The sequence below is a fragment of the Sinocyclocheilus anshuiensis genome, unplaced genomic scaffold, assembly GCF_001515605.1.
Source record: "Sinocyclocheilus anshuiensis isolate Anshui unplaced genomic scaffold, SAMN03320099.WGS_v1.1 scaffold1531, whole genome shotgun sequence".
Classification (NCBI taxonomy): domain Eukaryota; kingdom Metazoa; phylum Chordata; class Actinopteri; order Cypriniformes; family Cyprinidae; genus Sinocyclocheilus; species Sinocyclocheilus anshuiensis.
Genome location: NW_015551200.1, coordinates 185,714 through 212,085, shown reverse-complemented (window position 1 = coordinate 212,085; position 26,372 = coordinate 185,714). Strand labels below are relative to the sequence as shown.

The 26,372-nt window shown below is 36.2% G+C and overlaps 4 protein-coding genes across 4 annotated transcripts in view; 3 read left to right on the top strand and 1 right to left on the bottom strand.

Annotated features, from left to right (window-relative positions):
• Positions 1-1,862, top strand: part of prdm8b (PR domain containing 8b) — a 5,166-nt gene extending 3,304 nt beyond the window's left edge. Inside the window, exon 4 of the mRNA XM_016453600.1 lies at positions 30-1,862. Coding sequence (XP_016309086.1) covers positions 30-1,282 — 1,253 coding nt within the window. The 3' untranslated portion in view covers positions 1,283-1,862. The remainder of the gene's footprint in view (positions 1-29) is intronic.
• antxr2a (ANTXR cell adhesion molecule 2a) overlaps positions 1-23,050 on the bottom strand; it is an 88,260-nt gene extending 65,210 nt beyond the window's left edge. The window contains exon 1 of the mRNA XM_016453602.1: positions 22,991-23,050. The gene's annotated coding sequence lies outside the window, so the exon portion shown is untranslated. The remainder of the gene's footprint in view (positions 1-22,990) is intronic.
• LOC107663393 (fibroblast growth factor 5-like) lies at positions 13,765-20,490 on the top strand. The gene is made up of 3 exons (XM_016453603.1): positions 13,765-13,981; positions 15,775-15,878; positions 20,128-20,490. Exons 1-3 carry the CDS (start codon positions 13,765-13,767, stop codon positions 20,488-20,490), a joined length of 684 nt encoding a protein of 227 aa, XP_016309089.1.
• Positions 23,051-23,148: 98 nt separating the features above from the next.
• cfap299 (cilia and flagella associated protein 299) overlaps positions 23,149-26,372 on the top strand; it is a 50,269-nt gene continuing 47,045 nt past the window's right edge. The window contains exons 1-2 of the mRNA XM_016453589.1: positions 23,149-23,271; positions 25,212-25,336. Coding sequence (XP_016309075.1) covers positions 23,164-23,271; positions 25,212-25,336 — 233 coding nt within the window. The 5' untranslated portion in view covers positions 23,149-23,163. The remainder of the gene's footprint in view (positions 23,272-25,211; positions 25,337-26,372) is intronic.

Below are 26,372 nucleotides of genomic sequence, written 5' to 3'. Positions count from 1 at the left end.
CCCCCCCCCCCATCATGTATTTGATGCAGGAACGTCGCCCTACTTGTGCCCAGACTGTAGCCAGCGTTTCCAGTTCGAATTTCCCTTTTTGGCTCATCTAAGATTCCGCTGCACTAAGAGACTACAAAGTATGGCCAGCCCAGAGGAGGAGGCCACAGATGCCAGTGACCAGGCTAGTCTACCTCCTGCCAGGTCCAGTCCCAAACTGGGCCGATCTGATGGCTTCTCCAATCCCCAGGAAGGAAAGCCATCCACAGACTTCCATAATCTAGCCAGGGATTTGGAGAAAAACAGAACCAGTCCGCCGAGCGACAAAGAGGCCGAGATCCTGAGCGAAAACTCTGGAAAGCGCAAGTTCTCTGACATGGAGGACAGCAGGAACAGTGGATTATCTCGGCCTCCCAAGTCCAAAGAGGAGTTGGCCAACTCGGCGCAGCAGTACCGTGGAGCGTACGGTCTGGACGAGAGCAGGCGGGCTTTCTCGCCCTCTCTTTCAGAGTCGACGGAAACCAAGAGGAGCGCTTTCACCGAGGTCAAGAAGTCACCTCAGAGCTTGAAGCACAGCGGTAAAAACTCCAGCTCCAACTCGGAGAACAAGGAGGCTGGCCGGCCCAGCAGCAACCCGGCTGAAAAGCACCTCAACATCAGACAGGTTCTCAGCGAGACTCAGCCCCCGCAGTCCCGAATGGAGACCTCGTCAATTGGCAGCGCTTTCACTTCAGTGCTCCAGCAGGGTGGTGGAGGCTCGGAGAGAAAGAGTGCCTTTAGCCAGCCGTCTCGCACCTTCTCGCAGCTATCACCTCTTGTCATGGCACCCAAGCTTCTGCCGGCAGTTGACTGCCATCCTGCGGTGGGCAACACCGTCTCATCCCATAGACTCTACCAGGCGGACCACCTCGCTGCGAAGCTCCAAGGCTCAGAACTAGGCAGCAACTGCCCCGTGCCGGGTGGCATTGCGAAACAGAACCCTTTCCTATACGCCACAGCCTTCTGGCCCAAGACCTCAGGCCCCATCCAGCTGCAAATGCCCTCTGCTCTCACGCTCCTGCCCCCTTCGTTTACTTCCCTTTGTCTGCCTGCCCAGAACTGGTGTGCCAAATGCAATGCCTCCTTCCGCATGACCTCTGACCTGGTCTACCACATGCGCTCGCATCACAAAAAGGAGTTTGCCATGGAACCTCTTGTTAAAAGAAGGAGAGAAGAAAAGTTAAAGTGTCCAATCTGTAACGAGTCTTTCAGGGAGCGGCACCACCTTTCCCGGCACATGACCTCTCACAACTGAATTTTTGGGGATTTATTTGCTTTTCTGTCTTTCCTTCCTCCTTTCTTTTTTCTTGCATTTTTTTAATCAAAAGGGAGTAAGGTTAATCTGGAGGAGTAATGCCAACACGTTTGCTGTCATTTTCAAAAGACATTACTGTTTAAATGGTTTGATTTCTTCAAATGTCATGTTTTGTGTATGAAGATGCATTTTGACTTAAAAACCTAAAATCTATTTATTATATGAAGCACTTATTATTTGAAAAAAGGGGACAATAATAATGTAGGTGTACCTTGAATTTTGTATATATTAATGTATAATGTATAGAAATCAATTCAGATGCAGATCATTTCATTGAGCGTTATTCAATGACATGTTATGTCTATATGCATAAGGATATCGAACATTGGGAACATGATGTTGAAGTGTATTTAAGAGTGCATGTAAATTATAGTTATTGGTATAAGATGCAGTCTATTCGAAATAATGTAAATACTTGTTTTGTTTGAATACAAAGTGTAATATTTTGTGTCTGTGAGAAATAGATTCAGTGTTTGTTCCTTTTGCTGAAATTTACTATTTGATAGTTTATCTAATCATGTTGAATGCTTTGACAATAAAATAGCTTTATTTTCACCTGATTGTGTGATTAATTATGCCTGACTATAAAATGACAGGGAATTATATGTTAAACATCGCAAACGTGTACATGTGTAATCTGACCGTCTTAATAGTGGATTGCAGAGCAATGCTTGGTACTGTATTTACAGTTGTCAATAGAGTTCCTTTTAAACAAGATCCATAATTCATACAAAAACTCTTATATTATCGCGTATACGCGATATTTGTCTTTGTCTTGGGCAAATTAGCGGTAGTCTAATATGTCTTTATTATTCAAAAATTACCTCAACAATTCATCGACCATCGACTGTAATACGTGCACTAATAAATTAGAGTAGTCGGGTTCGACACTCATAATGTTTGTGGAGAAATACACACACACACACACACACACACACACACACACACACAAACCAACAACAGCAAAAAGACAATTGTCTAAAAAATAAATAAAAAAATAAAAATAAATAAATAGACAATATTAATAGCCTACTATAAGGTAGACTAGATTAAACACAGTATTTACTATAGTTTAATATAATAACAAAAGCAACAACAGTTATCATATTATTATTAATATTATTATTATTATTAATATTATTAACAACAATAACAACATTTCTACTTCGATGCATTCTCCTCACGTGATGGTGCTTAAATAGCGAAACGCCTCCAAGAAACACGATTTCCACTGTGGTAAAGGTTATTTTAATTCTTAGACCATGAAAATAGCTAATTAAATAAATCATTAAAACAAACAGACGAAAGACGGTTGCTATATTAAACATGCGCGCTCTTTATTTTCAAACGACTTGTTCTAGTGTCACAATAACATGCATTAAACGTGTTAATCGTTTGGATTAATTCGCTGTTTGTGTTATTATAATCCTATGAAGTGCGTGTTTCAGAAAATTAAGATAAAAGCAAATACTACTTGACTCCATTATTAGCTGCTATAAAAAGTAAAACAGATTGTATAATAAACTACTGAAAAAAATAACTCGGTTTAAAAAATAAAATGAAACAACAGCCTTTAATGTTGCGGAAAGGCTAACAGTAAATTTACACAGGTCTAATGCATAAAAGAAAAAAACACAAATGCCCACTCATAGGCTAATTAAAATTACATAGGCTAATCTCGATTTAGACATTTACTACATATTTATCATACAAGGCACAATTATAACAATAAAACATTTGCATTGTTAATATATAGTCTACCTGTCACAATCAACTGTGATTTACAATTATTGTTTTGTAAGACAAAATTAGACAATAAAACACCATATGGTTGTTTTCTTAGCTTTATATTACATGTCTTTTTCAAACAGAAATTAATATCAGAACTTGCATTGTGGCGCTTAAAACCAAGGAGCCGAGAGAACGCTACAAGCTGTTAAAATAGCTCAACAGTGACACCAAGCTTTTGTAATGAAAAATTCAACCAAATCAAGATTTAAAAAAATGAATTGTGATTGCCTGATATTGTAGAGCCTTAGTCTGCCACCTAACGGTCGACACAGGTGTCAACAAAGCCAAAGTTCAACCAGCTAGTCATTTAGTTATTTTAATTATAAAATAACTAAATGTAAAATAACTAAAATAATTTAGCTAAAACAATGTAGTTATTTTACTTAGTTGCTTTGTTTTAATTATGCATTTATAAAATAAAAAGTGATCTGAGTAAAGGGGAAAAAATAGACTTATTGAACGCACTGAACTTTGGTTCAGTGTGATATCAATGTAATAAGTGGACCTAAAAATAAACCTTTCCCAATCATAAAAAGCCATGAAAGAATTCAGTCCAGAATATGAGGTAATGAGCTGGGAGATGATGATAGTCACTTATACTTACAGAAGATATTTATTGCCTGACCCATGTTTTGTGACTGGAGTCATCCGTCCCTTCATAAGCTCCAGTTACATTTGTCATGGTATCACTCAGCACCTCTCAGTCAGGCTCAGTTTATACCCTTCTCACATGTGGCCAATGTGGTCACCCTTGGCTAACCTAGCTGGCCCGCTTCTCATACTTTATGTATGATCATGTCCTATGGTGAACTGCTCTTCCATGCATCTGTCTTTTCCCTTCATCTTCCTGTTGTTCTCTAACATCTTGGCAATGGGGCCCTTGCATCAAAATAGACCTGTGTGAAACACACCGATCTCAAACAGTATGTATATGAGCATGGTATTTATAGATGATTCACACTAACGACGCAGTGACATCCGAGATCATGACAAGAAGCATGAGAAAGCCAAATCCATTATTTATAACTGCCGATTGCCTGTTTGCGTTTCTCTGCAGAATATAACAGATAGAATAACCTGCGTAATTTGGCCAATCACTACTAATTGCTACAAATTATATATATACAGGTGCATCTCAATAAATTAGAATGTCATGGAAAAGTTCATTTCAGTAATTCAACTCAAATTGTGAAACTCATGTATTAAATACATTCAATGCACACAGACTGAAGTAGTTTAAGTCTTTGGTTCTTTTAATTGTGATGATTTTGGCTCACATTTAACAAAAACCCACCAATTCACTATCTCAACAAATTAGAATACTTCATAAGACCAATAAAAAAAACATTTTTAGTGAATTGTTGGCCTTCTGGAAAGTATGTTCATTTACTGTACATGTATTCAATACTTGGTAGGGGCTCCTTTTGCTTTAATTACTACCTCAATTCGGCATGGCATGGAGGTGATCAGTTTGTGGCACTGCTGAGGTGGTATGGAAGCCCAGGTTTCTTTCACAGTGGCCTTCAGCTCATCTGCATTTTTTGGTCTCTTGTTTCTCATTTTCCTCTTGACAATACCCCATAGATTCTCTATGGGGTTCAGGTCTGGTGAGTTTGCTGGCCAGTCAAGCACACCAACACCATGGTACCAACCACCCCCGCCGCTACATCAGCACTCATCAAGACCGTAGAACATCAGAGTAGCTTGAAATAAACGAAAATAGTCATGGGTAAAAGAGAAAAAGGTGAATTGTTTTATCTTTCTCCATGATGTTTAAACATGTTTGGGATCATTTATTTGTAATTAAATTTTGTTGAGATAATATTTTGCAATATATATATATATATATATATATATATATAAAAATTTTGTGTGTGAAATTTTTAAATATATTTTATTATATTTTATGGAATATTTAAGTGTTTATTATAAATTATTTATCCATGCACATACATCATCATTTTTTTTATCATAATTTTTAATAAAAATCATTAACCCCCTTCATCCCATCTAGCAGCAATCTGTCACTCAACGGACATGAGATCCCAGCAATTTAGAAAACAACAACTATCCAACAATCCAAATGATTCCCAGTGGACACATTGGGCCTTTTTTTCTCTTTTGAGAAGCAGTTTCACTAAGATACACATTACAACAGGGATGAAAAAATGACGGCAAGTTCTGTTCCATGCTAACTTTAATACTTTAATAAATGAGCCAGTGATCTGATACGAGATGAAAGTTCATGAGTGGTTTGATACTCAGCATTGCAATGGACAACAGCGAATATTATGAAATATTAGACCAATTAATTCCACAAGTAAATACGTAATTAGCATCAATAATCTACTGTATATGTGTTTGTTTGAACCTCTAAATTGTCTTCAACAGTTGCCTGTTTATTCCGCGGATTAGCTATGATTGTGTTATTGCCTACCATTGGTTGCATATGAACAACAGGCTGCTTAAGTTATTTTAAAGCAGGACACATTCAATCTTCCTCTACGCTGACATGGACAAATTTACACTTCGCGTTCACTTCAAAGATGAACAGATCCGCTTTATAGACATGCGTTTGCACTTAGCATGCTCTCTGTCCTCCTCAACTGTCTGTACCTGTCTTCTGTGCGTCTGCCTTGCAAATTCTAAGCATTGCTGAGAGTAATAGACAGATCTGACAGCAGGCAAGTATTTAAGCTGCACCTGTCCTTCTCTTCAAACTTCTGTCTTTCATGGGTCATACAAAATTTTCAAGTAAAGAGAAACAGATTATAATTGATTTTAGGCATCTTCTGCTGACTCTCTTTTCTTGCTTATTCCGTATACCTTAAATATATGTTTTTTCTAGGCTATTTAAAAAAATTTATATTAAAAGGATAGTTCACTCAAAAATGAAAACTCAAAATCCTGTATAATTAACTTTCTTATGGGGAACACATAAAAAAATACATATTTTGAAAAGTTATTTTCTTCATGTATTGTAGGACAAAAACATTCTTCAAAATATCTTCTTTTGTGTTCCACAATAAAAATCAATGACATGAGTAAATGACAGAAATTTAAAAAATATCCATATTAAGTCCATTTCAACTATTAAGTGGTTTCTTCCTACAATTAAAAAAAGGTGTAGAACCAATTTTCACTCAGAAATTGCTAGTAAATTTCACAAATAATTACAAACAAATGACAAGTACCATTGTGAAATTTTCCATTTTAAAGTTTTAATGATATGATATACAATTCTTTTTCTTATAAAATGTAATTTCTTATAAATAGTACATTTTACAGTTCATGCCTGGTAAAAGAAGGATATTAATGTGCTAAAAATGAGATTTTAGTGAATGGATTTCTCATGTAACTGTATCTTTGATGCTTATGGATCTGCACTTTTTTTAGACATTGATTTATCTTTTGCATGCATATGAAATCAAAGCAAAGCGCTCGTTCACATTCCATAGTTACAGTTATACTGAGCATGCAGGTGTCAGCAGCTCAGCCGCTAACAATGTCGGACACAGCTGTTGTTCGCTCTGCTAATGCAATGGGGTGAACCGTAATCGAACATAAATTATGCAACCGCACAAAAGATGTACCAGTCATTCATGCACCGTTAACACAGACACCAACACCATCACGTTGTCGTTGCTGGGTCATGCCAGGCCATAATTTATATGTCATCAACAGGAACAAGCTGTATGCTTTACTAAGGCAGTGTACAGGTCACACATTATCTTGACTACCAGCAGGTTTGTTGTTGTTTCTTGCTCTGGGTCATTTGTCACAGTGCACAGGGTGCTGCTCTCAGAGAGAGGCCGCTTTAAGCGCAGCAGTAAAATATAGGCCTTCAGAAATCCACTGTAAAACTATACGGAACTAATCTTTCAGCGCTGTGCAGGCATTTCGAGTGTCCAGCTCTGATTACTGCGCCTTGAGCCAAAGCAGTCAGGTAGGCCTGAAGGTGGATTTATGCTACGGGAAGTTGCTCAGGAAACTCCCTGTTGATTGGTGAGAGGGGGGAAATGGTGACTGTTTGTTGGTTTTACTAGATAGGAATAAGGACTAGAGAGGGGGGAGGATGGGAAGACTTCAAAAGATGCATTTCTCTAGTGCACAAGAGGGATAGGACTTCACATCAGAGAGTCCAGCAATTTCCGTAGCCTCAACTATGACCTGAAGGAATGAAGCCTGGAGCAAACGCCTGACACTCAAAGGAAGATGCATTGAGCACAGAGAGAGGTAGATAATGTATTAGAAAAAGGCTGTTGTTGAACATTAGAGGTTTTTCAGAAGCTAGGTGGTCAATGAGAAACAAACTTTCAGAGAGAGTTTCGGCTCACATCAATGCATACTGTTACAAAAAAAAAAGGTATTTTTGTTCAAATGTCTTAATATATTGTGATACAGAGTAACATCACAATGTTCGAAAGGATAAATTATGCATATGCGAAAATACGCAATATAGCTTGATTACTGACACTCTTCAAGTACAATGTACATAAATAAATATCTGAACAAATTTAAATATTACATATTACAATCATTTATTATACTAATTGTGTACTTTATTTTGTTTAATTATTATTTATTTAAAATGACACAAATATGTATAATACATTCAAAAATAACATTTTAACATTTTACATTACTGTAAGTAATGCAATACTTAAAATAATATGTGTCAAATGTATTTGACATATTTAAGATAAACAATTAAGGTGGGGGGTCATCATGGCATATAAATAAATAAATAAATTATATATATATATATATATATATATACACACACACACACACACACACACATAATTTTGTGTGTAAATAATGAATATAAAATGTCATACACGTATATCAAGTAGATTAAAATGTAATACCATTTTAAATTGTACATTACTGTGCATAAGAAATATTCATTGCAATTACACCAACTTCTTGAACAGCCTCTATTATTAAACTATTATATAACTATTAGAAAGGTGAATGATGCATTTAATCATCCATAAGGAGATGCTGCAGTTACAGTACATAAAGGCAAATAACACTCACTGACACTTTTTAAAAGTACATTGGTAACCTTTTATTTACCTCTGACTGGGGTGTCTATCAAGGGGGAGGCAGAGTTTACCCTGTTCGTTTTTATCTTGTCAAATCTGTCAGTAGGTACTGATGGCTTTACACTGACAGCGATTTCACTGCTCACTGACAGGCAGCTCTGTCTGTAACAAGTGAACAGGTGCTTCTTTGTTCCTCACCAAATGCCCTCGGACACTTTGCAAAAACACAGCACTGGCTTTCTCACAAATGAATGGGGTACTACTTTGTCCAAAGCAAATGTTTAGATCTTTTACAGATTAAATGCTTGGCTGATCCGTGGGCTGTTTTGAAAAGACGTGTTTGAAATGCGTGGCCATTTTCACGTCGCCTCATGCTCCAACTCTTAGGAATGGGAGGAGGGAATAGGGTGAGAATCTCTGACCCTTAGAGTACAGCTCAAAAATGGCTCTCTGGTTTGAGGAAACCTCTAGATTGAGAGCAAAAACCTTCTCTCCTGTTCCGCCTTGCCGTGGTGGAATGTTTCAGATGACTGTAGGCACGTTTGCAAAGGACTAAGGCTGAGAAAGTGGTTCAGGGGTCACAACACATAGATAACTTGATTGTTATTTCAATAGTGAAATCTACATGAATCATCAGAGAAACACCCTCAAGCAAATGGAAATTCCCTTGTCACGTCGTGACTTCAAAAATAAATATCAGTGATTCCCAAATCAGCAGCTGTAAAAGGGCTTGTAAAATAACACTAATCACACGTAGAGGAAAATTAGAAAACAGCTCTCTATTTTAGAACAGAGTTTCTGCATGTTTTATGAAGGTAAATTTAAGACATTTTAAAGACCTTTATCAGACTAAATAAAGAAAATTTAAGGAAAAAATTGAAGGGAACACAAATCTTCCTCAATAATTGTTTTGCTTTGAAAATGTCTTAAATCAAAGTACATTTACCTGAGGAGCAAAATGACACAAGTTGTCTGGTTTTCTAAAATATTTTTTCAAAATGAAGTAGATTTATGATTAAAGCAAGAACAAATGCCAGTGGGCTCAGAACTTAATTCAACTTACTTCAACAGGAAAACATGTTTTCACAACCCATTGACATTTTTGTTTTAACCATAAACTCACAGAATTTTGTTCAGTTTCTCAGAAAACAAGATTTTGTATCTTTTTGCATCTCAAGTGTTTAGATATTTGTACCGGAAAACAACACAAACTAGAAAGGAAGATTTTTTATTTATTTTTTTGCTGTGAATGCAATATTACATTTAAGACTTTCCGCACCTAATAAGACATTTTTAAGGCCTTAATGTGTGGAAACGCGAATTAAAACTTTTTAAAGACCTTTTTTAGACCCGCAGAAACCCTGAAGGAATTTTTCATTCTTTAAACATAAATACTTGCCCAAATACATCATGATGTAATTTTTCCTATTTGCACATATATAACTTCCACATTATATGATAAAACATAGAAAGTCATACAATTCATGTAATATTTCCTTATAAAATACAACTTTTAAATTTACTGTACATTTGATACAGCTTCTAAAAGCATCATCTATCAAGAAGGAGACTCCATAATGACAGTACAACATCATTGCCAAAGCATGTGAGCTAACAACCATCAGCCAACAGACAAAATTATTGAGTATAATCTTTAAGTGGGCCAAACAGTCCCAACATTGTCCAGACGCCGTCATTCATGGCAGTACCTGAAAACCCATCTCCTCCCCTGTTACTCAAAAGCTTAATTCACAGATAATGATCACTTGTGACAAAACAATAACAAATGATTCTTCCCCAAAAGAGAAAATCCTGCATGATACTACAAAGTTGTTAAAAGCCAGGATCATTGATGAATCAATCAGGATCATCAGTGTTTATACTCATCTGGGGTATTACCTCATTGCAGTTACTGGAGGGTCCAACACAAACAAATGGCCTTTACAATTTGGGAGGTAAACAGTTCTGCACTGTTTACATTAAAGTGATCAATCCGTGTTGTGCAGTAAGTGAAACAGACATCACAGACCTCCATGTCTCACCCATTCATCTAGTGATTAAGATCGTAAAGTTTTCAGGACACATTCCTTTCAAATTACTGAAGGCTGCCATCACATCTTAAAGGTAACTTAAGCTGCTGTGAGCAAAATCTACAAATGCTCTAGGATCATGCAAATGCATGCATGTAAGGCATTAAGAGCATATAGCATGCATATTTACACTCTTAAAAATAAAAGTGCTTCACGATGCCATAGAAGAACCTTTTTGTCTAAATGGTTCCATAAAGAACCTTTAACATCTGAAGAACCTTTCTGTTTCACAAAAGGTTCTTCCTGGCGAAAGAAGGTTCTTCAGATTATAAAAAGGTAAGAAAGAGATGGTTCTTTAAAGAGCCTTTGACTGAATAGTTCTTTGTGAAATCAAAAATGGTTCTTCTATGGCATCGCTGTGAAGAACCTTTTGAAGCACCTTTTATTTTAAGAGTGTATATGAGCCTTGCCATCTACAAAACAAATTGCTTGACTAGTTCACAATAGCTTTGAATGCTAAAATATTCATGAATATACATTAAATAACACTATTTATGTGTTATGTATGTGAGGATTTATAAACCTCAAGGATCTTGTGATCTATGTGTAGCCTATGTATTTGTGTGTATACAAAGACTTCCTGTCCAGGTTTTGTACAGACATGTTGCAGTTAATCTCACATATAACTATGAATAACACAATATTGTGTGTAGATGATTGAAATTCATATCTTTCAGACATTTAAAAAAAAAAAAAAACATGAAATTCCCACTGTGCTGTCCTTTAAGCAGAAAATGTGTAGTGCTGCTTTCCGCTCTGCAGGTAGCTGTACTGAAACAACTGGCCAGGACACCACTATTGTTTAATTTAATAGAGAGATAATAAGGGAAAAAACGGAGAGGCTTTCAAAGGTCCTAATGAAACTGTAACATACTGGTTATTTAAATAATGCATTTTGTTTCATTCTGTGTTGTCTTTAACATGTGCTACAATTAATCCATGTAATGTTGAGTCCATCCATCCATATCTTATGGTGTCACAAATTGCCACAATTTTACCTGTCATTAGTTTTTAAAATAGCAACATTTCCACTTTGAAATTAATCAAGGATGATCACACAGTGATAATGTATTGTCACTAAAATTATTACACTGCATCACTCACTGCCCATGTCCTCACTTTATACAAATTAAAATAAGCTATATATGTTATATGTAAGAAACTGAAATAAAATTCTCTAATAGAAACATTAATACTATGTTCTGACTAAGAGAAGACACACAAAAAAAGAACAAAAAATCCTCCTTTTACAAGATTTCACAGCTGCACGTGTCAACACTGGATATTAATGAATACATTTAATATGAAAGTCAGTCTTCATCCTGAAGGTCCTCTTTCCAAAAAGAATTGTATAGTTGTATATTTTAAGTTTTGTTACTTTCTTGTCCCAGGAGTCAGTGAGAACTTCCAACAATAATGCAACTGTCTGTGTGATAGACGCGTTCGCGAGGATGAGCAAAACTACAGCGCTACCTGAGGACCTCGACAGCTTAGACAACCGCTTCTCTTCCAGTCATAAATTATTTGTTTGTCCACCCAGTTGTATATGTTTCCTCGTGCGTAAAACGCTTACAGAGGCTGTATTTGGTCCCTTTAAGGCGGGCGTACACGGTGCGATTCTGAAGGTCGGAACGCCGTGAGCTCTGGCACATGTCACGATTGAGTTTATCCGAAAATCGTTCGGAGGCAGTCACACATGACACGAATTTACTACGATTTTACAAACTCTGACGTAGGCATTACGTTTCGCGCCATTCATAAAAATATGGATTCTGAGGACGAAATAGTTTTCTTTGTGGCAGGCGGCTTGTGACGTACAAAATTAAAACGAAGACTAAAGGACATGGCAAAGAGACTGGCTGAAAAGCAGAGAAAAGCATGGACTTTCTGTTCTTCATAAAGAACTCGAGGGAGTAGGCCATTTCAGAATTTCTGCTCGTTTTGCCGGAAATAGCCTACAACAGGCATATTCATTCATAAAGCTGAACGGCAAATTTGGCACATTCGGAATAACAAATAAAAAATAGAACTGTATAATTAAACTAAAATTATTATAGACTATATGGTTTTTGTCATCTTCTGATTGGTCAGCTTCAGATGGATCGCCAAATCGTCTCGTTCAACCGCACATACTCCACGAATTTAAACCGACAGCATCCGATTTTTTTTTTTGACATGTTTGAAAATTATCGGGAGGACGGGAGGTGCTCGTAACGTCTCGGATCGGCCCGTAATTCTTCTCACACGGTACGAGCCGCGACCATGCGAGCGTCTGCGATTTTCTCCCGAGAGAAAAAAAATCGCCTGTGAGCTCGTACTACAGCAAAAATCGCACCGTGTACGCCCGCCTTTACGTGACGCTCTTTTCTCTGATTCGTTTTTTTTTTTTTTTTTAGAAAAACATAGAGCCTCAAACATGTTTGCAGTTGGCTATTAAAAGATACTTACATTTTTTATTTGTGGTTTAAAGTAAAAGATATCTTGGTGGTATCTGTGGAAAATATTGTTATTAGCTATATTTTATCAGTCGCAAAATCCTTTGTTAATTATAACAAATAAGCAGTGAAGAGATTTTGCTAACGTTTGTAGCCAAAATAAAAGTCCAACGGTGTAACCAAAACGCAAGAGGCCATTTCTGTGAAAAAAAAAAACTTAAAATATTGTTTGTCAAGGTCACCAAGTTTACAAAAAATAATAAAATATTTATTGGCTACATAGGACCTTATATGTTTGTATGTTATGTTATGTATACAGTATGTATTTATTAATTTATTACCTTTTTTTTTTTGAAAATTTACGTTTTGTCGAAGTCAAATGGAGAAACCAACCTCTAGGTATTAAATAAAAAAAAATGTATGATAGATTTGTAAATCACCTTGGAAAATATGTGAAAGCTTGTTTTAAAAAATATAGGCAATGTGAAAGGAAAGTATTTCGTACTTTCTACTTTATCATGGTTACACCAACTTGACATTAAATGCATTTTTCTGGAGCTATACTGATACAGTATAAACGTTTTTTTTTTAATGGCAAACACTTTCAAAACATACAAGTCTTACGTTTCTAAGAACTTGCCACGTGTTTTAAACTAGATTCCTAAAATATGTCTCCGTTTGATCACCTCGAACATCATTGTCACTGACCCATGTATTAAAGTATAAATAAATAACTGCACATTCCTCTCCTTGGTCAAAGACGCGCTGTTTGGAGCTATATCTCCAGTGATATAGCCTACAGATCTCAAGACGATTTGAATGTTTCGTCCGATATAAATTGAGGATGAGAGAGAGCGTCCTGCACATCTCAGGCACGCATCAAGCAGTGAGATCATTTGTGGTATAAATATCTCTTTGCCAGCAGATCTGCTCCAGCTCCTGCAGCAGCCGAGGGTAATGCCCACTAGTGAAACAGCGAGTTACCTCAGAGCGCTGGAACAGCAGCAAAATGCTGGAAGTGGCCTAGCACGCTCACAGACAGCTCTCTGGAAAGAATGAACGTTCCTCTCCTGCTTTTACTCCTCTTTCAGTTGCCTCGCTCTGCAGTGCCTACGGGATCTGAACGCGCGTATTTGGAGCACCAACTTGTCGAGGAAGGGTGCGTATCAGGGCGCAGGACTGGAAGACTGTACTGTAGAGTTGGAATAGGTTTCCACCTTCAGATTCAGCCCGATGGAAGAGTCAACGGGAGTCACGAACCTAATCCGTTAAGTAAGTTGTCATTTCCCAATCTTTACGGACATGTGGAGAGCTAAATTCAAAGTAGTGACTGATTGATCCCTTTTTCATACTTAGTATGCCTGCACAGTGTTCGATTAGAATTTTCCGATAGAAATAAACTTACCAATACTCAGTACGAATGAAATTGTGCTAATTTACATCCAAAATGAAGATAAATTATTAAAATGACCAAATAGAATCTAAAAAAAATGCTTTAATGGCATGCATGTTTAAACAGTTTTGCATATTAGAGAAGGTCCTTCCAAGTCACAGACAGAATTTTATTGATAGGCTGTGCAAAAACACTTACTGGCTCAAGTAACTGTTATTGCAGATTGATCTGACTGAATGAATGATAAACTAGTGCTTCCTCTGGTTGGAGTCTCTTGTTTGGAGCGGATGTTTATTTACAGGTATGTGAACAGGTGCAGCGGCTGAGATCAGAATGCCAGTGAGCTGAAAGCTGGAGTGAGTGGCATCATTAACATGCCATGCACTAGATTTCTGTTAATGGTTGAATAGCTGGGTACACATACCATAGTACTAGGTCTATTTAGAGGGTCTACTGTCAAACAGATGATCAAAATTAGATTAAAGTAAAAATGACTGAGTTTGGCTGTGGGTGTTAAGTCCATGTGTCAGACAGAATATTTAGAAAGTAAACATCATAGACCTGAAACATCTCTCTGAAAGAATACAGCCTAAACAATCTCATTTTTAATGTCAACAAACAGTAATGACCAATACTGTTAATGCCTTAAATATTAAAAGATGGATGCTATATCCGAATGCCAGTCAGTTTTTATATTAAGCTATCAACTCTTATGTGTAGTTCACTTATGTAAAACCACCTCAATATATATATATATATATATATATATATAATTAACAGTGGTAACAAACAGGCTCTTTAAAATCAATAAAAAAAAGCTTATTTCTGGACCCTATGGACCCTATCACTACACACACACTAAATGAAGAGCACCCAAACTTGTAGGACTGGCATTGGGAAGTCACATTCATTTTTCTGGGTGGATGTTTTTTATGATGTTAGTGTGTTTTACAGTATGCGTTGCAGTGGTTTCTCTATTCTTTACTTACTGTACATATACAGTAAAAGGATCTAATATCCTGACTAATATAAAAGAAGACAAAAAGACAGATGAAAAATAGGCTATATACACACAGCCAATGTGTGGTGTTAAATGTATTATTAACAGATGTGACTCAGATTGTACATTGTCCTGTACATACAACAGTAGACAGGAGGGGATAGAATAATGTTTAACTGAACTAATCTCTCTTGCTATAGCATTCAATAATACTTGTAACCAAAATAACCAGAGAACAATAGATTTCATATTGTGCCTTTAAGAATTTAATGTTTTTCTAAACTATTTTCTGTGTAACATCTCCTGCTTTTGACCTGCAAGATATAAAGCTAAAAACACTTGATTTTTTATTTTATTTATTCTCTGCTCCCAAATTTTCCAACCATACAATACCCCTATGTACTGCCATTTTTATAACATGAGAGAGGTTGACGTAAGTTATGACATCAACCTATAATGCCTCATGCCATACCAATGACATGGCAGACAACTTGCACATATTACCTGAACCCACTTTCAAAATTCAGTTGTGACTCTTTGATTAAAGAATGCAGTCGTCACTCTCTTTTATAATCAAACTAGTGTGTGAACACAGCCATTGTTTGACCTTTGACACTTAGGACATAAAGTCATCAGTCGTCACTGCAATTGTTGTGTTTTTTCGATCTGTAGGTGTGCTGGAGCTGTTTGCTGTGTCTCAGGGGGTCATAGGGATCCGAGGGGTTTTCAGCAACCGATTTCTAGCCATGAACAAGAGGGGGAGGCTTCATGCGACTGTAAGTCTGACCCAACACAATATAAACTCATACATCCACTACAAAAAAGTGGATGCAAACCAACCCAAAATGCCGAACAAAAACTCCCCATACACACTTTGAAGGAAATCTCGGCTTACTGTGATATTTGTGAGCCTCTGCGAATTCTCTCTACAAAGACTTGTACAGCACAAAGCAGTGGAGAGACACACTGCAGTTCCAGAGCAATCTGGCTTTGCAGGGGTCTGGGCTGTCTGATAGAAGGCAGAGCTTATTAGCATGTGTTAATGGGAAGAGCAGATTAAAACGAGTCTGGGGTAGTTGATAATCTTGCAAGGAAGGGGATCAATATGTGTGTAAACAAAGTTGGACAGCTTTAAGGGCACTTAGCATGCAAACAGCAAGAACCGGGACTTATGAAAGCAAAGCAACAGTATATGGAATATATCTAATCTGCATTCATATAGCTTTAAAATGAGAATTGTTTAACTCTCCCATAATAGCAACTGTCTCCCCCCCACAATCTATCATATCTATTCAACCAATCTATCATTATCATTATTCAGCTTTCAACTCCATATTACACACACATACATACACACACACACACACACACACACTCACATATATATATATATATATATATATATAAAGAGAGAGAGAGCGCATAATATATATTTAATAAAAATGTTTAAGTCTCTTACGCTCAACAAAGCTGCATTTATTTTATCCAAAAATACAGTAAAACAGTAATATTGTGAAATATTATTACACTTTTTAAATAACTATTGTCTATTTTATTATATTTTAATATGTAATTTTCTCCTGTGATGGCAAAGCTGAATTTTCACCAGCCATTACTCAAAACTTGTCATTATGTCATTATCCTTCAGAAATCATTATAATAATATTGCATATAATAAGCTTAATATTTCAGTTGAAAATGTGTTTTTTTTTTCAATATCTTTGATGAATGTAAGTTCAAAAGAACAGTATTTATTTTAAACAGAAAAGTTTGGTAACATTATAAATGTCTTTACAGTCACAAAAAACACTTTACTGCATCCTTGCTGAATAAAAAGTATTATACATATTTATTATATATAAATTGTTCTGTACTTGTGTAGACCCTTCTTCACTTCTTCATCTCTTGTATGGGGTGGATAATAAAGTAGTCTGATAAATCTGAGGATTAGCCTCCGAACTGCTGCAGACATCATCTGTAATTAAAGCAGCTGCAGCGGCTCCGTCAGACTTGAATTGGGTTTCATTTCCTCAGACCAGCTACAGTTGCACAGGCTTATTTAATAGCTGTCAGCTTGGGTTTTAAACCCCAAGCACTTCACTTCGTAGACAAGTCGGCCTAACCAAAGGAGTATCAAATTACTTAATGTCTGATTTTTGTTGCACTGTCTGTCATATTTAATATTTAGATGTTTTCATAGTGGCAATTTATTGCTGCGATAATGGCAAGGAAGACAGATGTACATTATGCCTTGTGACCTACCCAGCAAGCCATTACCAACATAATCATTGCAAAGCATAAGAGGTCACTGCATTTATTAAGAAAACAATGGAGAGCGAGTGAGAAACCAAGAGGGAAATGGAGATGCAATGGTCTCCCATTCCATGAAACGTGGATTGCTCAGGAGCCAGAGATGTGTCTCAAATGTAACTTTGCTCACATGGTCTAAAGGTAAAGGAAACAACTCTGAATAATATGGCGACACTTACAAATGGGAACAAATCTGCCGTGCCAAGATGTAATTATTCGTACTTGTGTCTGCAACGGTATAATAACTCAACGCTGGTGGTGCAAGGCTGAACAGTGGAGGTACCACAGTATGGGAAATCTTGAGAAAGGATTGTTTGTGGATAACACAAAGAAAGCTGTCAGAGAACAGACACAGGTCAAACAGCTGTGCAAGTTCATGACTTAACAATAAAATGTCTACTGCTTGCAGACACCCGAACAGACACATGGGATCTCTTCAAACATGTATCGAAATAACCCCAAAATAATGTCATAAAAGGATGTATTCTCAACAGCTGGCTGCTGTTTAAAACAGCGGTCATGCACTTCCAGAAGACAGAAACCATGTACCCTAATCAAACAAACGTTCAGATGTTTTTGGGGCAAATTACCACATTTAGGGGAGAGAGCCCCTGTGAAGTTATGGTGGGTCAAGTTGTGACTGGCATGTTTAGAAAATATTGTAATGGCACCATTTTCTGCTTTGCTGCACTCTTCAGCAAACCAGAACCGTTTTATTATTTCAGAGTTTGGGAATTATGCAAGACCTCTTACTTGGGACTGACCCTCATTAAATTCATGATATAGTTTCCCACTAGATGTATTTTTAGAGAGTGAGGCCAAAATTATTAATAATGTTAGTTGTGTACAGTTGTTAATATAAGCTGCTGTTTACAAACTACTAACAGTGCTCCCAAAAAGTATTTGCACACATTCATTCAAAGTCACATTCGACAGAGAGCCAGAGAAGAAACAATAACAGACCAGTGATGAAGTAGTCTTATCTAAGTTTGCTTCATGCCTGCTATCTAGTGTTGATTTGACCAAATTCATCTAATTGAACTATCTGAGCTTTGGTCAGATATTTAAAACATGAGCGAGATCTAATGGATGTCTGGTCTTCTCAGTGTATGGCTGCATTTCTGAAAGCCTACCTAAGGAGAGAGGCTTGCACATAACCATATATTGCATGCCTACAAACAAGCATGTGTCCTGCTTTCCTGTGCCCTGGAAGGATAAAGTTGTTTCATAGTCTAATGAGTTTTCAGCCCACACAAACGAAGCTCTGCTTCTGTCAGTCACCCCAGTCTTTGATTGGAAAGCCGGTTTTGATGACTTTGAGCTAGGAGATAAAAGTATGACTTGCAATTATTCTGAAACCCCCTCAATGCTTCATTCTGGGGCTCAGTGTCTATAATCTGCTTGCTACTTTTCATTAGCTCTCTTTATGAGGGGCTAACTCAATCAGGCCACAAAGTGTTCTCTCTCCAGCAGCTGCTAATGTGGCATCCAACAAAGTGTGTGCACAGTAATTACTTATTGTGTGCCCAAAGTGTTAAAGCTCTATTGATGTGCTGTGGCACTGTCTATTGCTGAGGTAAAATTGAAGCACAATACAAAAGCCGATCACTTCCATATACAGTTCTGCTCGTAAGTGTACATAACCTTTGCAGAATTTGTCCTTTTTTTTTTTTTAAATGCCGACTTTTTTTTATTTAGTACTGCCTTGATGAAGCTACATAAATTAAGATTCAAGTTGTGCATTAGTACATGGTCCTATAACTTCTTTAATTTCCCAGCATTCTCTGCACACATGGTTTTTCCCTCAATGTCTAGTACATATATGATGTTGCCATCCAGCTTTGCCACTGAGGTAATTTTATTTATATTTTATATTTTCAATTTTAGAATATTTTAATACATTTTTTTTTTTAAATACATTTGTAAAAGATTATATTAAAATATAACATTCTTGTGGAACACTCTTGTGCAGCATCTTTGGGACAGTACTAAAATATGATTTGATTTGAAAGATTTTACCTATTATTTTTTTTATTTTTTAAATTTCAGTTGGATCTGTACTGTATATTTAATACAGTATTTTTCCTGTATTGTACTTTCAATACCATTATCACCATCATTATCCTTGCAATACAGAAAATGAAAGCTCATAGATATTCATTATGCTTTTTCTATTCCTCAGTCTATAAAATTATCGCATAACTTACGATGAAAATCGAGCTGGAAAAGAACTACATGTCTGGTACACTGATCATGTCCTCTGGTGTTGTGTGATATCTACTATAATACAAACTGCTACTCTGAATAAAGAAGAATTATTTAATTCCATGGTGAAGTATGCAACAATGGTCTATTTATTTTATTTGTAGGCTCACAGTAACAAACTTGCTGAATAGCTTGCAGAAAAAAAGCTTATGGCGATTACATTTATACTAGAAATAGTCAAAGTTATTATCTCATTTGAAAGTAAGATGTACAAATAGTACAGGAAACCATACACTAAATAAACACCATTGCAGCTGGACTCCGGCTGAAGTACAAACAAAGATCATCAGAGGGATCTAGTATCATTCACAGGCTGTGTTGAAAGCCAAGATTCAAGATATATTAACATGACCATTAATATGCACAGGCGTATCAGTATCAGACTGAACAACTTGTTGATTTTCTATCTTTGTATCTTTTCATTTCCCCTTTTCCTGTCCTTTTCCCCAGGAGAGCTTTACAGATGACTGTAAGTTCAGGGAGCGGTTTCAGGAGAACAGTTACAACACGTACGCCTCAGTGATCCACAAGAACCATCGCACTGGTAGAGAGTGGTTTGTGGCACTTAACAAGAGAGGTAAAGCAAAAATGGGGTCCAGTCCGAGAGTGAAGTCACAACACGTGTCTACACATTTTCTGCCGAGGATGAACTTGCATGAAAAGACTGAACAAGGATTCACAATAACAGACAAAGAGAAGGAAAAACAACCACCTCCACATCCACCAACACCTTCTATAACGAAAGTCGCAGCCAACACCGAAAAGAAGAATCGACCAGTAGTCAAATACTGGCCCAAGTTTCGATTCGGATAAACCAGTGCTGTCTTAAACATGGACTAATCTTGCAAAAAAGACAAGCTGGGAAAAAGATGGTTTGCTGAAACAACCAGTTTTCTCTTCAGGATAATCAATACTTGCTTAACTTAAATGACTTGAGCATTCCGGTCATCACGTACATTAGACGTCAAAGGGCTGAATCAGCCAATCACAAGACCTTTTCAGGACGGAACTTCTGAAGTCCGATGTGCATTTCATGAGGATCTTCTGAAAATCATATATATTTGAACTAAAGTCGCTTTACAAGAGGATTTGCATTATTATCCTCAGTGATTTTACAAAATATAACTACATTTTTATATTATACCTCACTGTATTTATACAATATATTTATGTCTCTACAAGCTTTTTTGCACAAACAGTTATCCAGCTCCCAAAATTATAATGTTTGTGATGGTAATATGCAAATATATTTTTTAAAAAGGTGAACAACAGTACAGGAAAAAGAAGGCATATGAATTTGAATGCTTCTGGGCTGAATAATGCACATGGATTGCTTGTTTGCATGAAAAGTACATATTTCTTCTACTAGATGTCTGTCCATCAAAACTATCAGGCTAGATGCTGACTGTCGTGGAAATTAAAATCCTGTCATGACCCCAGTTCATTCCACAGAAGAGCGATGTCTCACAAGGATAAACATGTCTTGTGGGACTGCTCTGTGTTTTTTATGAGCTCTGCTCATAGGTGTATCAAATGGCAGACAGTCGTGGTATGACCCTTCACAAAATATCCCTATAACTGTCAAGCAGGGCACACTGAAACGGTGTGGAAATCATCTTTAGTGTTTACAGGTGATTGCAACCATAATCCATTTCCAAACTTTTCACAACAATTCATTTCTAATAAACATTTCACTGTAATGACATTAAAAACATCCTGTGTATAATTCCTAAAATTATTCTGAGGCTATTGTCTGTTTTACAAACTACCACGAATGTTGTGCTTTTGTATTTGGAATGGGAATATATTAGGATACAACAGAAATCCTTAAAAGATCATAAAGGTTTAATCACAACTATTATTGCACACTTTGTTAATTCTGCATTAGATTCTCCTGGAATCATCAATGTGGCCAAAATCCATATTGTGCATGCATGGTGGTGGCAGTGGATATCTATGTCTGAAGACTTGCCCATTGCAATTGACATAACAGCTGGCTTGTGCCATTACCCTGTTGGGCTGATCCAAGGGGTAAAGTCAGGGTTTGGTGGAGGTCAGACATTCCACCGGAAAATGGTTTACAACAGTGTCTCATCAAACAGGTTGAAATACAGGGGTCAAGACATCCACATCAAATGGTGTCTGCATAAGCCGTAATGCTGAACAGTGCTATGGCTCTAAAGGTTTCGTCATACTTCTTGGATATATGCCAAGACATACATCCATAGCCAGGAGCCTTTTGTCTGGGAATACAATCTTTGCCATTCAAATTCCTTATAGCCAAAATCAATTTTACCAAGTTTAGATAGGAACAAGAATGATGGCAAAATGCATAGAACTTTTGGAACATTGAGAACTGTTTAATAAAAGTTTGAAGAGCTGTGCCACCTAGTGGTTATCAATTAATAATTAGACCACAGGTACATTTTGGTCTGACTTGGCAAAACATTAAGGATACCTGTTTGCCATGTTCTCAATATTTTTAAATGAGACAACAAATAACAAATATGGGACAATACCCCAAAATATTATTAAAGGACAAAGGAAAACGCTCTTCAGCCTAAATAAATAAATAAAAATAAAATAGATTACATAAAGGAACTCTTAAAATATGAATAATTAATGTTTGCTGTTAAAAATTAATCAGTCGCATTGTCTTTTATTCTAACATAACAATGAGGCAAGATTATTTTAAATTTGCATGAAATCTTAAAGCTTTCATTTAGAATCTGTACCAAAATATGATGCAGTTTCTCAAAATAATATGATAATATAAAATTCATATTATATTATATTATATTATATTATATTATATTACAAAATATGATGCAGTTTCTCAAAATAATATGATAATATAAAATTCATATTATATTATATTATATTATATTATATTATATTATATTATATTATATTATATTATATTATATTATATTATATTATATTATATTATATTATATTATATTATATTATATTATATTATATTATATTATATTATATTATATTATATTATATTATATTATATTATATTATATTATATTATATTATATTATATTATATTATATTATAAAGCCATGGACGCTTAGACTACAAGAAATCATTAATTACACAGAGTAGGTCTTTGTTAGTAGGCTAGGCTACCAGAAGACAAGACTGTGCTAGACCACATGATTCAACAAGGAAATCACATAAGCATACATTCGCCTGCCACTCTGATCATAGCAGAATTAGTACTGGTATTGCTTGTAGTATTAATATCTGAAATAATAACTATTTTGTAGCTCTAAGACACAGCATTGCAGACAGACAAACTTACACTGATGTTGTCGCTTGAGATCGTCTAATTTTCCCGCAAATCGCGCTTGTTTGGATGGGCGGGGCTTACGAATTTATATTGGATCATGATTGGTTTACAACCGGAAAACACAATAACTGCTACTATCATACTACAGCTGTCTGTTACCATGGGAATAACTCAAAGTAAACAAGATGGAAGACAACAGCGGCGTCTTTGCGGGAGAAACCGTGGAAGAGTTTCGCACTTATGAGGACTTCTTAGATTCTCAGATAAAACCTCTGGATTTATTTTACCTTGAGGTGAAGTATTACAATTCACGCTGTAAGTTAAACCGTCTGTGTCATGTGACGTGAATCTCACGCACACTGAGATCAGATGCATCAAGAAAACGATTTATTTTGTTTCATTGCTAAATCAGCATTTTATTAGTCAATGTGAATAGTCTGGCAGTTACGCTTGTGCACACATTACGATAGCCTATGCAGACAGATGGAGTAACAAAGTCATTTCTAAGTATGGCCTGTGAAAGTGTACGTTTGCAGTTTAACGTTAGATGGCGACATGATACCTCTTTCCTGCATGCTTCTATAAACTGCAACGTTTTCTCATCATTATGTACAATGGCAAGCGAGACACTTTGTAGTTATATTTATTATCATCTTATTAGTATAATGTTGTCATTTAACTAAGTCTGATGCAGTCGGTTTATACAAGATTTAAGTCAACATTCAATGACAACATCAGGCAGTACAGTGTCACTTTTAGCCCAGTTTTAGAAATTTGGATGTAATTAATCAAATAATGTTGACTGTGTTAGTTTGGTTAATGAGTGAGGTAAAGTCATGGTATACTGTACATATTTTACACTTAATGTGAGAGCCTTGGAAACTGTAAGAGTCTTTGCCTGTATGGACTTTAAAAAATCCCCATCTGATTTAGTTGGGATTTGTTAAAGTGCATGGAAGAAAATAATTCAAACTTGAGTTGTAGGAATGGTCTGTAGCAGTCTATAAATGCCAATGTGTGGTTTCCTTAGCAATGAGGACTCTAGGAATATATTCAGAGACATTCTGATTTAGTTTCATATGTGGGGACTTATTTCTGGTTACAGGAATGAGCGTGTCTTAAGGTATAAGGTGTTGTGTGACTTGAGTGGTTACACATTCAGTCATTTACACAGTGCTGGATTCAAAATTCAAATCTACTGTCTGGAGTTTTTGGTAATACAATCAACTATATGGTCTTTAGGTCGTAAGTGTAATTAATAAGCAGTACAAAAAAACTTTTTTTTTTTTTAAAGAAATTAATACTTTTATTCAGCAAAGATGCATTAAATTGATCCAATGTGACAGTTTATAATGATCATAGATATTTATAATGTTAAAAAGATTTCTGTTTCAAATTATTCTTTTAAACTTTCAAATCTTCTGAGAATCCTGAAAACAAAAATTACAGTATTTTTAGCAGTACAGCTGTTTACAACATTGATAAAAAATTATAAATAAATCTTAATTTCTGAAGGATTATGTGATACTGAAGACTGGAGTAATCTCTGCTGGAAATTCTGCTTTGCCATCACAGGAACAATGAAAAATCTTTAATATTTCTTTTAAATTGTAATTTAGGCTCAGATTTGTTGGTGATGTGTTAGAAAATATATTTCGGTAACATTAACATGGTTTCAGTGTCAACCTTACAGAGAAAAAAAAAACATTTTACCTATTTTTATTTGACATTTATACTTTTCACTGTTTGACTTTTAGTGTATTTATATTAAGATTGAGTTTAACCCTTCACAAATGGATCTTGCCATTTGAGTCTGAGTTTTTTGGGGGGTTTTCCTCGGCAGCAGCTCTCTACAAACTCAATGCCCTGTAGCCACATGAAAGCAGCTCATCCTTTTGAGGGCATAAGGAAAGGAATCTCACTAAATCATATGGAAATGATACTACCCACTTTTAACTAGGCTGCAGTGACATGTGGCAAAAATCCTTGATCCTGGCAACCATGAAAATATCAGTGCAGCTCATGTAATTTTGTCATATAAATAGCATGTATACTAAAATAGGATTGATATAAATAGCACTTGAGCACAAAACTATCACAAATGTGTCATAAATACACTGGCCTGTTTGTACAGAAATGCCACAGCAGATTGTCGAACTGCATGATTTTTTCATATTATTCAGTCAGTTTTAACCACCCCCAGCTCAGCAGATCTGTGTTATTGCTCCTCCAGGATCAGGAACTGGCCCGCCAGCTGGTGGAGCTGGGCCACAAGGCTAGCAGTTTGGAGAGGGAGGAATTTGAGACAAGGAAAGCAGCTGCAGAGGCCTTCAGGCTTGCTTCAAGGAGCCAACAGAAGTAAGGTTTTTGTGTTGTGACCATGAAAAGGGGACAAATTTCACACCAGTATGTGACCTTGAGAACATGTATTTTCCAGTAAATGCTTTAGGCTTCATTCATGAAACACGAGCAGAATGAATTTCTGTGCAAATTGTTTGTTAAACCGCTCTGACGTAAATTGTCACATTCAATTTAATGTCGCAATCTACGTACGAATGTTTTACAAAGAGTTTATACAGTGATTCATTCTGCTCATGTTTCATGAATGAGGCCCAATGGCTTTAAAGAATGGATTAATTATTGATGCACATTCACTGTAAATATCAAAGACATCAAATGACAGTAAGATGGTAGCAAATAATCTTAGATTATAGGATCTAAATGTCCAAGGACACAACAGGCTCTTTTTAGAGCAACGTTGGCTCAAACCACTAAGGACTTTCCGGTGACGTTAATGCTCTTTATAGATGCACCTGACAGCTCATGTGTTTCTTCATCCCTTCACTGTGAGAGAGGCAAAAGCTTTGTTTGTGGGAATTTTTGGGATGCTGTAAACTTGGACGAGGATTGCATAGTTGCTGTGGTGAGGCTTCAGGAAACATTTTTGGAGAACTATATTTGTGTTTTCTTGGGCTGCTTGTGGCAGCTCCCCTGCCTAACCACCTGCAGACGTGTCTTTGGGGCGTTCAGTGCTTGTCAAAATGGACAGAAGTTCTGGGTCTCAGTTTAAGTAAAATAATATTAAATGAAAGAAAAGAAAAAAAAAGAGTATATTTCAGTTTAAATTGCAGTTAAATAAGAAAACAACTCTTTAGGCATATAATTTGATACAGCCTTTTGAAAGGCTATTGTGTTTACTTCAAGCCAATAAACTCCTTGATAGTGCTCCTAGTGTGTCTTTCTTAAAGGGGTCATATGATGTTGCTAAAAAGAACATTGTTTTGTGTATTTGGTGTAATGAAATGTGTTTGTGCAGTTTATGGGTCAAAAAACACATTATTTTCCACATATACTGTACATTATTGTTTCTCCTCTATGCCCCGCCTTTCTGAAA

Coding starts and splice junctions, on each gene's coding strand:
- LOC107663393 (XM_016453603.1), top strand. CDS start 13,765: ATGAACGTTCCTCTCCTGCTTTTACTCCTCTTTCAGTTGCCTCGCTCT. Junction 13,982..15,774: donor TCACGAACCTAATCCGTTAA/GTAAGTTGTCAT, acceptor TTCGATCTGTAG/GTGTGCTGGAGCTGTTTGCT. Junction 15,879..20,127: donor GGGGGAGGCTTCATGCGACT/GTAAGTCTGACC, acceptor CCTTTTCCCCAG/GAGAGCTTTACAGATGACTG.